At 41.7% G+C, this 14,669-nt stretch overlaps 1 protein-coding gene across 1 annotated transcript in view; it reads right to left on the reverse strand.

Annotated features, from left to right (window-relative positions):
• APOO (apolipoprotein O) overlaps positions 1-14,497 on the reverse strand; it is a 59,876-nt gene extending 45,379 nt beyond the window's left edge. The window contains exon 1 of the mRNA XM_032842306.1: positions 14,266-14,497. Coding sequence (XP_032698197.1) covers positions 14,266-14,274 — 9 coding nt within the window. The 5' untranslated portion in view covers positions 14,275-14,497. The remainder of the gene's footprint in view (positions 1-14,265) is intronic.
• Between the last annotated feature and the right edge of the window lie 172 nt (positions 14,498-14,669).

The following is a 14,669-nucleotide window of genomic DNA, read 5'->3' on the forward strand; positions in this document are numbered from 1 at the left end:
TAATAATATCAAAACATTCTCACTCAGGAAGTTCCCTTTTAATATCAAGGTCAGATGGGTTTTGATGATAACATACACAAAATTATTCAGTATCAAAAACTGCACAAATAAACCTAATGCCTTAATTATTGCATTTTAGCTATTATATAACTTATCGGTCATATAATCTCTACATTAAAATGTGCAGCTGTTTCCCAAGTTATTACATGAGACCATTTTTATATCTATCACTGCAGAAAATAAGCGCATGTGGGGACATTTTTACAGTAAATGTCATTTAAAATTAGATATTCTCCTATTTATAGGAAATGAGGCATAATTATATATTTTTCCTCCAAATGTTACACTGGTTCTTTGATCTTCAGTCAACCTTTTCTGCAGTAATTTCCACGTGAAAGCATTCTTCATTAAAAACAAAATCTTTTAATCTGTTAAGAGATAAAAATCTGAAACGTATTTTTTTTAAAAAGCGGTCTGGGGTGCTCGGGTTGCTCATTCAGTTAAGCATCTGCCTTCGGCTGTCATGATCCCAGGGTCCTGGAATCAAGCCCCACATCGGGCTCCCTGCTTAGAGAGGAACCTGCTTCTCCTCTTCCCTCTGTCCCTCCCCCTGCCCCTGCTTGTGCTAAATAAATAAAAACTTTTAAAAAATTAAAAAGGTCTATGAAAACTGACAATACTTTTGAGGATATTCTTGTCCCCCCAAAAAAAACACAAAAATGAAAAAATAAACTATGTGAAAGAGTTTAGGGTAAAACAAAATGATGAAATCAATGATCAATTTTGTCCAAATCAGGCTACACTGTTGTCCTTAGGAAAGTGTTTTACACCGAATTAAAAATAAAGAGAAACTAAATGAGTCCATATTTGTGAAATATCAAAAAAAAAAATGCCTTCCTGCCATAATGAGCATTCATGACCATATCTACATTTTATACAGCAATCCTTTCCCATCTGGAGAGCCACACACCCACTGGTAATCGAGGCTTTCTTTCACTGAGAAGAGGGTTAGAGGGATACAGACAAGTGGGAACCTGAATATTATCTTCACTGTACTGTTTTGGTAATTTTTAAAAGAACAGTTATTCAGTATTACTTATATACTATTTTTAAAAAATAGTTATAGTCTCACCTCATACACTTTAAGATGGCCACTATCAAAACACCAGAAAATAGCAAATGTTAGCAAGAATACAGAGACAGTGGATCCCTTGTGCACTGCTGGAGGGACTGTGAAATGGTGCAACACCTAGGAAAAAGTGTGTGGAAGCTCCTCAGGGCACCCGGGTGGCTCAGATCATGATCTCAGGGTCCTGGGATCAAGCCCCGCATTGGGATCTCTGCTCAGCAGGGAGCCTGCCTCCCTCCTACACCCGCCCCCCTGACATGGCCTGCTGCTCTGCCTACTTGTGATCTCTGTCAAATAAATAAATAAAATCTTTAAAAAAAAATAAGAGTGTGGAAGTTCTTCAAAAAATTAAACATAGAATTACCATATGATCCAGCAATTCCATGCAATCCCCAAAAACTAAAAACAGGATCCTGAGGTTCACAGTAGCATTATTCACAATAGCCAACAGGTGAAAGCAAGCCAACTGTCAAGGCCATTATGCTAAACAAAATAAACCAGTCACAAAAGACAAGTACTGTATGACTTCATTTACATGAGGCATCTAAAGTAGTCAAATTCATAGAAACAGAGAGTGAAATGGTAGTTACCAGGGGCTGGAGGAGGAAGAAATGGTGAAAAGTTCAATGGATAGAGTTTCACCTTCCCAAGATAAAAAAAAGTTCTGGAGATTATCGTGCATTAGTGTAAATATATTTAGCACTACTGAACTGTACAGTTAAAAATGGCTAAGATAGGGGTGCCTGGGTGGCTCTGTTAAGTGTCTGCCTTTGGCTAAGGTCATGATCCCAGGGTCCTGGGATCAAGCCCCGAAATGGGCTCCCAGATCAGCGGGAAGCCTGCTTCTCCCTCTCCCACTCCCCCTACTTGTGTTTCCTCTCTCACTGTGTCTCTCTCTTTGTCAAATAAATAAATAAAATCTTTTTAAAAAATGGCTAAGATAGTAAATTTTTTGTTATGCATGGGTTGTTTTCTTACTGCAATACAAAAAAAATGACTAAAAAATTGGTTAAGGTGGTAAAAAAAAAAAAAAGTGCAGCCAGAGAGAAAAATAAACAGTATGCCTTCTCAAAAAGAGTTCTTTCTCTTCGAAGTAGTAACCTTGATAGATCAAATATGGAGTCAGAATTTATTCCAACTATTTATGTAACAAATTAATAAAGGGAATTTACTTTTTTTTAAGTTTTTTTAAATTTATTTGACAGATCACAAGTAGGCAGAGAGGCAGGCTCCCTGCTGAGCAGAGAGCCCGACGCGGGACTCAATCCCAGGACCCTGAGATCATGACCCGAGCCAAAGGCAGAGTCTTTAACCACTGAGCCACCCAGGCGCCCCAAAGGGAATTTACTTTTAATATGTGATCATGTGGCTTCCATTTCCAAATGCTTTCAGATCAAATTTTAAGCTTGTCAGAAAAGCAGTTTCGGTACATTTGAAATACAAGCGAGAAAAGCAGATTAGAAAATGGCATTGTTTAAGGGGTTGGGGGTTGTAAGTTTTCTGGAAATGTAAAACTGAGGATATGTGTAAGTATGCCCACAAACAAGTCTGAAAAGATGTTAACTGTGGTTGTCTATAAAAGGTGGGGGAATTAAGGGGGAGTCTTTAGTATCTTCTGTATTTCCTAAAGATTTTACAACATACATTGATTCATTTTGTAATACACAAAGAATGAAAGTGCCTGGTTCCTTTAGTATTCTAAAGAAACTTCTAAAGTATGAAGATAACTCCAAATGAAGAGGAGTAAAAATATTTTGATGTGTGAAGATAGTTTTTGAATAAATCTACTTATCAGTGACACCATGTCTTGGAAAAAAATGTATTGACAAGATAATCAAATCTATCCTCTCAAAACGACCATTTGGATGGGCATTCATTTGGATGTATAAATTTGGGAGCACTTACACTTTCACAACAAGGGAAGCCACAATCATTTCAGACTGTTTCATAGTAAATGGATTATGAAGTCAGTAAGCTGCTGTGAAGTCAGTATTTTAAGAGTTTAGACTTTAACTTACAAATAGAAAAATGGTCTTCCAACTACGACAAATACACAACTATTTTTTAAGAGTTTATTTATTAGAGAGATGGAGGGAGGGAGAGAACAAGCAGGGGGAGGTACAGAGGGAGGGTCATAGGGAGGGGCAGAGGGAAGCAAGACTCCCCACTCAGTAGGGAGCCTGATGTTGGGGGGGGGGGACTCTGATCCCAGGATCAGGACCTGCCCAGAAGGCAGACGCTTAACCGCTTAACCGAATGAGCCACCCAGATGCCCCAATACAGAACTATTTTGTGAGAAACTCAATTCTGTAATTCTGCAGTAGAGTAACTGATATCTCCCAGGTCTTCCTCATCCACCATAAACAAACTGTGATCTAAAGAGATAAGAGGGGAAAATGAGGCTGTCTTTAAGATAAACACTATCTCTGGCTTACATAAAACCAACTTCTATTTTATCTTCGGAGGGCAGAATTCACCACAAAATTAGGTCAGCAAAGAAACTATGGTTCATCTGCAACTGTTCCATATTCTACTCTTTAAAAACAGTTATCGGTTTTTGTTAAAGTCACACAAAAAGTAACAACTTGTCTGATAAACAGGAAGGAAACCTCAAGGCCAAGGAGTGAGATTACCGTTTCTTCAGGCACGTTTTGAGTCAGCTGGTCAGGCTGTACTGGCGTCACAGACTTAGAACACACATGACACATAATCTACCATGTTTCAAATTTATCTGAACTTCCTCATTCAGACAGAAACTTAACACTGCTTACCTATTTCTCTCTCTCTCTCTCTCTCTCTCTCTCTCTCTTTCAGAATGGCACCCCAATATCCATTCAATCTTTTCTGAGTTAGGGGACTACAAGGAGGAAAAAAATCAGAGGGGAACAATTTCCTTCAAGAATTGTCTTTCAAACGCTTCCATTTTTTCAAGTAACTAAAAAAAAAATCTGTATTTTCTAAGAGGAAGAGCTATTTTGTCAGCGCAAAGTCTATCAAAACCCAGATTTCATTTCCTAATAAACCACTGCGTTACAAAGAACACAGAACTCACTGACAACCGCCTCCAACCTCATCTCATTTACTCACAGCTTTTTCTTAAGGAAGAAAAAGAACAGTAACATTTTTTAGGAAAAAAGTGGCTGTGTAAGAAGGCTCAATTCAGTTGATGATAATCTGGATTCATAATGAAAATCTCTGCAAAAATACGAACAAAAACAAGAAAAGTCAATATTTGGATTATACACAGCAACTTCCAACAGTGCTCCCGAATGATTTGACTCCACAAACAGGCTCAGGCTCCTGAATGATTTGACTCCACAAACAGGCTCAGAGTCAGTATTTGCCAAGTGAGGTGAGCAATCAACAGAGGAGTCAGGAAACTTGTTGGAGTCCTCGTATCACTCGGTGCTTACTTCCTTACTCACTTGCCAGTTTAACCCATGTCATAACACAACACGTGAATCAGCACCTCTAATGGGAGAGGAGATTGGTTTCAGCAAGCATAAAGAAAAACATTCTGTTATTTCTCAAGGACTGACATCTGTGGGATGGAGAGAAAAGAAAAAGAAACCTTTACTATTTTCATATATCCTACTTAAAAAGACCAGTCAAACCTCAAGCTGTTTACAAAGCTATAATCATCAAGATAGCATGGTATTGGCACAGAAACAGACACACAGATCAATGGAACAGACCAGAGAACCCAGAAATGGACCCTCAACTCTATGGTCAACTAATCTTCAACAAGGCAGGAAAGAATGTCCAATGGAAAAAAGACAGTCTCTTCAACAAATGGTGTTGGGAAAACTGGACAGCCACATGCAGAAGAATGACACTGGGCCACTTTCTTACACCCTACACAAAAATAAACTCAAAATGGATGAAAAGCCTAAATGTGAGATAGGAATCCACCAAATCATAGGGGGGAACACAAGCAACAACCTTTTTGACCTAGGCTGCAGCAACTTCTTTGCAGACACATCTCTGGAGGGAAGGGAAACAAAAGTAAAAATGAACTACTGGGAAATCATCAAGATGAAAAGCTTTTGCATGGCAAAGGAAACAATCGACAGAACCAACTGACAGAATGGGAGAAGATATTTGCAAATGTCTTATCAGATAAAGAGCTAGTATCCAAAATCTATAAAGAACTTATCAAACTCAACACCCAAAAAATCCAGTCATGAAACAGGCAGAAGATATGCAAGGACATTTACAAATGGCCAAGAGACACATGAAAAAATGCTTGACATCACTCAGCATCAGGGAAATACAAATCAAAACCACAATGAGATACCACCTCACACCTGTTAGAATGGCTAAAATGAATAACTCAGGAAGCGACAGATGTTGGCAAAGATGCAGAGAAAGGGGAACCCTCTTACACTGTTGGTGGGAATGCAAACTGGTGCAGCCATTCTGGAAAACAGTATGGAGGTTCCTCAGAAAGTTAAAAATAGAACTACCTTATGATCCAGCAATTGCACTGCTGGGTATTTATCCAAAGGATACAAACATAGTGATTCAAAGGGGCATATGCACCCCAGTGTTTACAGCAGCAATGTCCCCAGTAGCCAAGCTATGGGAAGAGCCCAGATGTTCACCGACAGATGAATGGATAAAGATGATGTGGTCTATATATCCAATGGAATATTGCTCAGCCATCAGAAAGAATGAAATCTTGCCATTTGCAACGACATGGATAGAACTAGAGGGTATTATGCTAAGCACAGTAAGTCAGTCAAATACCATCAAATACCATGATTTCACTCATATGTGGAATTTAAGAAACAAAACAGATTAACAAAGGGGAAGGGAAGAAAAAAAATAAAATAAAATGAAAACAGAGAGGGAGGCAAACCATAAGAGCCTCTTAACTCTAGGGAACAAACTGAGGGTTACTGGAGGGAAGTTGGGGGGGTAGGGTAACTGGGTGATGGGCATTAAGGAGGGCACATGATGGAATGAGCACTGGGTGTTGTATGCAACTGATGAATCCGTCAATTCTACCCCTAAAACTAATAATACAGTATATGTTAAATAAATTGAGTTTAAATTTAAAAATTTTAAATTTAAAATTAAAAAAAAATAAAAAGGCCAGTCAAATGAATGAATAGATATTTCTGAAGAAAGAAACCACTGGATATCCCTCAACCAGAGCCATTAACAAACGCCTGTGAACCTATCTCTAGTTCCCATGAAGGGCTCCTCATCCTCACCCAACCAAACAAAGACATCCTTAAGTTGGAGCCAGTGTGGGCTTTGAATAAAACATACTGAGTTGCTTCAAAGAGGCAGAAAGAAGTAGGAAGACAAAGGGTGACTGTATTTAAAGTGCCTTTAAAACAATACTCATTCAAAATACAACTGTACTATCTATAATGCCATTATCATAAAAATACAGCTTAATATTTGCAAGGACATGGATAGAACTAGAAGTATTATGCTAAGCACAGTAAGTCAGTCAAAGACAAATACCATCAAATACTATGATTTCACTCATATGTGGAATTTAAGAAACAAAACAGAATAACGAAGGGAAGAAAAAATAAAATGAAAACAGAGAGGGAGGCAAACCAAAAGAGCCTCTTAACTCTAGGGAACAAACTGAGGGTTACTGGAGGGAAGGTGGGGGGGGTAACTGGGTGATGGGCATTAAGGAGGGCACATGATGGAATGAGCACTGGATGCTCATTATTTATAGGCTCTCAGCATATTGAAAACTCTCCAGCCCTTGCTCTAAATTCTTGCTTCTACCACTTTTAGTATAGAATGAAGTTTTAAAACCCACTACATTAAGAAATTGGCACTGTTCAAGTTTTCTAAAAGAACTGGCATGAGGCCATGCAGAAATTAGGAAAAACTCCAAGTGAAAAACAAGTAACTTCCAAATTCAAGATTTATCTTCAGACTGAGATCTACCCCCCGCCCGCGAAAATATCTACATGAACTTTCATGTTATATGCACTAACCACAAAATTCCACTTAAGCATTCCTGGGGAAAATCAACTCTTTTTAAACTTTCATTTCAAAAATCTCTTGGCACTTTCCTGTCATATTATAAATAAGTCAACTGTCGAGTTTTGGAAACAGATATGTTTCTTTGAGATAGAGATGTCTTATGCATCTAATTACTTGCAGTAATTTTAAATGTACCATACAAACAAATATCAAAGTTCATTTCTTAGCCTCTAAAAACTTCCAGTCTAGCCTAGAAAAGACAGGAGTGTCAAGCACACATACACAAAGATCCTCTCTAATCATGAAAGTCTACAAACATGCGTAGGCTCCACAGGGTAATGAATTCACTTATCATAAATATCTAGTCGATTATCTACTGTTTTCCATTTGTCTCTGCTCCCCCTTCTTTTAAGGTACAATTCATCTACGCCTTCCTTCTCCTCTCCCAGCGTTAGCTGCACACAAGAGGCCATTAGCGTTTTAGACGGAAAATTGTTAGGGTGTGCTGAGCAGAATTCAGTTCTATATGAGAAGTGAATTTACCCAAGTTTCATCTATTTGTGACAGTCATTCCTAAGTCCAGGGTGCTACCCAAAACTCTAGATCACTTCAGGAAACAGATGCAATGCAGAAGGGATAGAAAATAGCTTACGTTCATACAGCGCTTCATAGTTTACGGTTCTTTCTACATGTTATTGTATTTTAACCTCCCAACAATCCCATGCCAAATGGAGGGTCATATTATTGGTCCCGCAGTACCTTGATAATGGGACTCTGAGAAATTAAATTCAATTTAACTTCATTAAAGTTGCTCAGCCCTAAACCAAACACACTATCAATTGAACCTGAGCCTGTGCTTTCTGACATCATCCAGTGGGGCTGGGCAGTTTTTCTTCTTTGTGATCCACCACCCAACATCTTTGAAGGGTCAGAAAGGAAAAAAACCCAGTTAATCCTGCACATAAATATGTATTTATGTGAGTAAATATGCATGCATTATATACACATATGACAAATATATACACATAATAAACACATATGTGTATGTATAAATATACATATTCATTATAAATTCTCAAGAAGTCCTTTGGAGATGCTTATATTGTAGGGGAGAAATCTTTACTATCTTTCCAAATGTGTGCCATTTAAAATAATACATAAGGTTACAATGCTTCTCTTGCAATTTACAGGTGATTTTCCTTTTCCATTTAGCAGTATTATTCTCCCCTCAGTCTGCACTAGTGATACACTACTCATGGTAAGAAAATTAATTTCAGAAAGATAGACAATTACATCAAGACCAAACAGCCACAGAGTATGTAAGGTAAAATGCCTGATAGCCAAGGACACGGTCACCTCAGGCTCCTGGGAGTGGGGAGCTCTGAGCACAGGTCAGATCTCTATCCTTCAGGAAGGAACTGTCGGAGTTTTCGGGAGGCCAAGTTCTCTTCCTCAAGATGTCTGATGATTCCCCAATCTCCAACCCACATCTCTCATGAAAATGCCATACCCTTGTGTTTCGTGTCAACTGATCACCACATGATAATGTCCACAGACACTTCAAGGGGGCCAATCTGTGTCAGATCAAACCCACCTCAGCCTTCTTCCACTTTCCATCTCACCAAGTAGTTCTAACAGTCCCTTGGTTTTCCAAGCTAAAAGCCTGAGCAGCATCCTTAAATTCTCCTTTCCCCTCTTCTCCCACAGCCAGTCAACAACCAAATTTTGAAAGTAAAAAATACTTTTGGAAAGCCCCAAGATCATGCACCACCCCAACAGTATGTAGCAGCCTCCTACAAGAAGCCCACTAAAAGTCAGTAACAGCTCACATTTATCGAACCCTTACTTGATACCAAGCACTGTGCGAAGCTTGGGGTCCAAGTTAATTTAACCCACACAAAAGTCTGAGGTTGGTGCTAGTCTTATCCTCGCTTTACAGACGAGGACACAGCTTCAGAGAATTTGAGTATTTTGCCCAGGGGAACACGGTGAAGCCCAAGGTCTTAAGACAGCACTGAACCCTTCTGCGTCCTTGCATCCACTTCTCTGCTCTCCCTGGAAGGCCCTTCCAATCGTGTGTCCCATCGTCCCCGTCACCCCCACCTCCCCACCCCCCCACCCCCCGCCCCACTCCCGGCTTCAGAGGTCAGAGCAGGCAAAGTTCTACTGTACAAAGTCTCCTGATGCCCCCTGCTGGTGCTCGCTCCTCTAAATCACTAGTTCTCAAGGGCGGCTACACTACAAACTGGATGCTTACACCCCAGTCCTAAAGATTCCGACCGCACTGACCTGGGCACAGCCTGCGCAGCAGGACTTGCTCACTAGGTGATTCTAATGTGTAGCCAAAGTTGTGACCCAATCTACCCAACTTTCCACAGCTTTGACATCAGAGCACTTACCACACTGCATCAGCATGGGCCATTTCTGCGCCACTAACCGCAAGTTTCGGTCACCTGGGGGGGCGGGCTGGTTCAAAACCAGAGGTACCTGGACCTCACATAAAAAGGAAATCAGACCCATGGGCAGGGCCCTGGAAAATGCCTCTTGAATAATTCTGGCATGCGGCCAAATCTGGGGACTCTCTCCTGGGTAAGAACTAGGACTTTTTATTTGTACCCACGAGGGTGTAGCACAGTGCTCAGTCACAGCTGGACTATGATAAACATTTGCATAATGAATGGAATCTAGTAACAGGAATCTGGAGACTGGGTATATATATTCAATTCTAGCAGCAGCACCTAGAAAAACTTCCTGGAATAGTGAGTGTGCAAATATGGACTGGGCAGCTTTTCAAATGTGTTTTTTAATCCGCCAGTGCCCCCTACTGACCTGAAGATGGATAAGTCAAAACAATGGTTCCAGTTTAAATATTGTAATTGTATATGCACATACTAGTCACACACGGTACTTTTTCCACCAACACCTATATTATCAATTCCTTTCCACCCCAAGCTGATGACTCTTAAACCCACATCAATCCTACCATTTGCTTGTCCCCATTTCCAGGAGGCAGTCATGATAGACCTCTCGAAGCAGCTCTCAGAAGAGTCCTCAAAGCCCCTCACTGACCTTTTCTTCCTTTGGTCAGTACCTCTTGCAAATCCCACCACACTCATAAAATCAAACACCTTTTAAAAACACAAGAAGCCATTCATCTACCAATCTGCTTCGGTTCTTGCTATTCAAAGTATGATGGGGGACCAGCAGCATCTGTATCATCCAGGAGCTTGCTTTAAAAAAAAAATGGACACCCTGAGGCCCCACCCCAGACCTGCCGGAACAGAGTCCATGTATTTTAAAGTTTGAGAAGCACTGGTTCTCAACTTTTTAAACTACTACACCTAACACTATTTCATGACAAATCTTCTAAGTTTGCTATCTTGAAATAAAAATTTATCACCCATCAACACATGTAAGACCAAAAAAAGAGACCAGTATACTGATTTGATGGTAACATGATGGAGAACAAAAGGAAAAGATTTACAGTAAGAATTATATTTCAGAATATAACTGTTCAACACAACTAAAGACATGCAGAACAATCCAAGTTTCCAAAATGTACCCCAAATGGCTGGTACTGTCTGGTTGAGAACCACTAGTCTACCATTACTCCCAACCTTTTCTTTCCAGCTCACAGAAGGCAGGTAACATCTTTCCTCCTTTTTGAAGCTGAGGGATTTTCTCTTCTAAAAGCCCCCTTCCAAAAAAATGAAACGAGATGGGATCGGGAGAGAGACAAACCATAAGAGACTCTTAATCTCACGAAACAAACTGAGGGTTGCTGGCGGGCGGGGGGGTAGGGAGAGGGCGGCTGGGTGATGGACATTGGGGAGGGTATGTGCTATGGTGAGTGCTGTGAAGTGTGTAAACCTGGCGATTCACAGACCTGTACCCCTGGGGCAAATAATACATTATATGTTAATAAAAAATGAAAATAACAAAAATGAAAGCCCCCTTCCTATATTCCTCCCTAAGACCATAAACACTACCGAATCTTGAATACTGGAACAACTGCAAAAACAACTCTACTATCTTGACCAACATGTCTCTCTAGTTACCATATTCTCTCCTTTGTTTGAAGGAGAAAATCAAATTTATCAACCCCACCACTGTGTCCATTTACTCATGTCTCAATCACCAACCCATATTAACATAGCTTTCATTTCCATCAGTAACCCACATCTATAAAAGTCATGAAAGCTTTCCAAATTGCCCAAATTAACAAACACTTCTCTAAATTCATCTAACTTATCTCACTGTAACGGACACTGTTGGGCACACATCCAAACTCCATTCCCCACTGTGTTAAATTCATTTCTCTCCCACGTGATTAAGATAAACTAACTCCATCCCTTCCTGATCCTGTTTAATCCAAGCCAATCAGAGCATGGCATTCCCCTGGCACTGGCTATCAGGTCAGGGGCGGACATGTGACCTAAATTGGTCCAATCAGATTGAAGGAAAAGCATAATCCAAGCGTGGGAGTTTTGTCCTCTCCCCTGCTCTAGTGAATGAGAAAGCATGTGTTACTACTGCCAGTCATGCTTAACCATAAGGGGAACCAATCTTATCATGGAAAGCCAAGAAAAGAGACCAGGTCCTTAATAACACTGCTGACCTACTGGAGTCCACCCTTCCTCTAGACTTTGTGAGAGAATTCTTACTATTTAAGTAACCGTGTTTTCCCAGCTGAAAGCATCCTAACATAGCCTGCCCTCCTTGAACCATCTTCCCTTGATTTTCTAAACATCACCCTTTTGTACACCTACTTACCAGAAGCTGCTTCTAGAACATCTCTGGCCTCCCCTCTTCCTCTGCTTATTCCTTACATTTTGGTGTCTGCCAAGGTTTGTTGTGATCTTTTCTACTCAAACTACATATTTGAATAATTGAAACTGAGCTATACTAGCACTTCCCCCAAAGGAGTACCCCAGCTCATCCACCTGAGGGACTCCTACCTGTCTTTCAAAACTAAATGTAAATGTCTCCTCTGTGAAGTCTCCCCTTAAGTTCCCAGGGGTTCTTTGCCTTTTTTGCATCATAGACCTTATGGACCCCTTTTCAAATTAATGCTTCTAACTGCATAAAATGTTAACTGTACTTCAATAGTTATAAAAACATTTTTAAAATTCAAAATGTGATATAGTAATACATATTCCTTACCTTATTAAATAAAAGGACCTAACAGTGAGTCTTATAACTACCAGAATTTTGAAGTAGTAATGACCATAAATGATATCTTGAGTTCTGCAGCAACCGTGATATAAAAACATCCATGACATCTATTGGTCCTGTGAGTCCTACTGATGACAGGTACTGCTAATATTACTGTGATTTCTTGTTATACCAGCTTATTAAATTAATTGCTTCCAATGAACCTCCTCATATCCATGCTCTTGTGTAGTGTCCCCATACTGACTCTGGCTTGGCCACGTGACTTGTTTTGACATCAGCAAATGTGATGCAAGCACGTAAGCGTTTGCACAATCGGACTTACCCTCTTGGAACCCAGTCACCATGTGAGGAAGCCCAAGGTAGGCACAATGAGGGGCACCAAGCCCCCATACATGATAGTAAGGCCAACTTATAGTCCAAGCACCAGCTGAATTCAGCCATTGGGAGATGCCAGCAGAACTGCCCAGGCAACCCCCTGATGGCGAGAAATAATAAATTATTGTAGTTTGAAGGCACTGGTTCGCACTGGCTTGTTACCCACCAATAGCTAACTAGAACAGTTACCTACACTACACTCGTAACTAAAGGAAATGTTACATTTCAGTTGCAGATGGTGAAAATAAAGATTTTTCCCCCCATCAGGGTTTAGGGACTCCCCTGGATTTTATCTACAGACCCTCCGAGAGGTTGAAGACCACAGGTCAAGAGCCCCCAGTGTAGAGGGGAATCCCTGAGGCAGAGGAGATCCTGCTCCCCTTTCTACTACCACAGTGCATCACTGACACCCATATAAACTGATCATAGCATATCCTTTGGTGTTGCAACCCTAAAACTGAGCTGAGCTCCTAGCACATAATAGCTGTTTGACACAAATTTATCCAATGAATCCAAGTTGCTTATGGATCTGTCCTGGTAACTAAACTGTGAGCAGCCTGAAAACAAAATAAAAGCAAATACTTAGACGGCACTCCTATATGCCAAGGGCTCTTCCAAGTGCTTTACACTTACTTACTTAGTCTTTATAACAACCCTATTAAGTATATGCTAGTCCCACAATTTCATAGATAGGAAAATAGGCACAAAATTAAGTAATGTGCCCAAGGTCACCCAGCTAGAAAGTGGCAATGCCAGCACTGTAAGGCCGAATCTACGTTCTGATTTTATAGCCTGTCCTAATGTGCCCAAAGCACACTGCAGAAGCACTATTAAACTTTCAAACAAGTAGTACAATTTTGAGGTTTCATTAGCACTATTTTATGGGTGCTATGTTTCTTTAAAACTCAATTTTGTAGACTAATTTCTGGTTACTTGTGATTTCTCATGATAAGAACCAGCATTTACTTTTTTTTTTTTTTTAAGTAGTAGAATAATGGCCTCAGGTCAAAATCAGATTTTCGAAACAAAGCCTTCACTCTGAAAAGCGATTTCTTTCAAAAGACATAACTTCGTCAAATGTAAAGGGGGTCGACTTGTCCATATTAAATAATGTTCACCTGGAAGGGGAACTAAGTTCCAGCTGCCCATCCTTCCAACCATTCCATACCAGCTTCCCCAAATCCTACAACAGCTTCTCCAAAGGTGACCCTCCCCCCATTCACACACCAGGTTCTGAAACCTGACCCTGCCAGGCAACCGAAGCCGAACCCTGCAGTGCCCTGAGCTGGCCTCTCCTTACCCACGAACCCAATAGGTAACCATCCGGGGGTGGGGTGGGTGAGTACTTTGGGAGGTACTTTAACTTTTCAAAGTGTTTTATTCACGAGAGCAAGACCCACAGGACCCGCCTACCCACCCTGGGATCTCACGCCTCCGCCCGGCAACCTCCCTCTCCTAGCGGCTCAGTGAATGAACCGCGGGGTCCGGACGCACCCGGCCCGGAGGCGGGAAAAGCCTCGGGGCGAACCGGGCCTGGCCCCCGGGAAATCCCACAAGAGCGCGAGTTGGGCTCCGTGAGGACCGGAGGGGGCGGTGACAGCTGTGACCCGGCTCCACGCTCTCACCTTGAACATGTTGCTGGCAGAGGTGGCTCCGGCGGGGTGACCCCGGCCTCGGCCCCGCCCACTACAGGAAGGTAGCTACGGCGGCCGGGTAGGGCCCTGATTCGTCTGACCGCAAGCGGGCCGCGGTGCGTATGACTGCCGAACAGCCAATTCGATCCCGCGAAGGTTTAGTTCGGAAGCCTGGTCTGGGAGCGGCGTCGCCGAGCTGCAAACGCGTCGCTCCTCAGGCGGGAGCGAATGTAAGCCCCGCCCCCCGGAGGCTCCGCCCCTGCGCCGGCCGTTGCTAGGCGGCAGGAAAGCGCCAGCTCAGTGTAGGCGGTACGCGGGGGCGCGAAGAGGGAGGTGCCGGGTTTCTCGCCGCGCTGGGAATCGGCCTTCGCTGCTGCGATTGGGCGCCCCACAGC

This window comes from Lontra canadensis, unplaced genomic scaffold (assembly GCF_010015895.1).
Source record: "Lontra canadensis isolate GAN:19392208 unplaced genomic scaffold, GSC_riverotter_1.0 scaffold127, whole genome shotgun sequence".
NCBI classification, from domain to species: Eukaryota; Metazoa; Chordata; class Mammalia; order Carnivora; family Mustelidae; genus Lontra; species Lontra canadensis.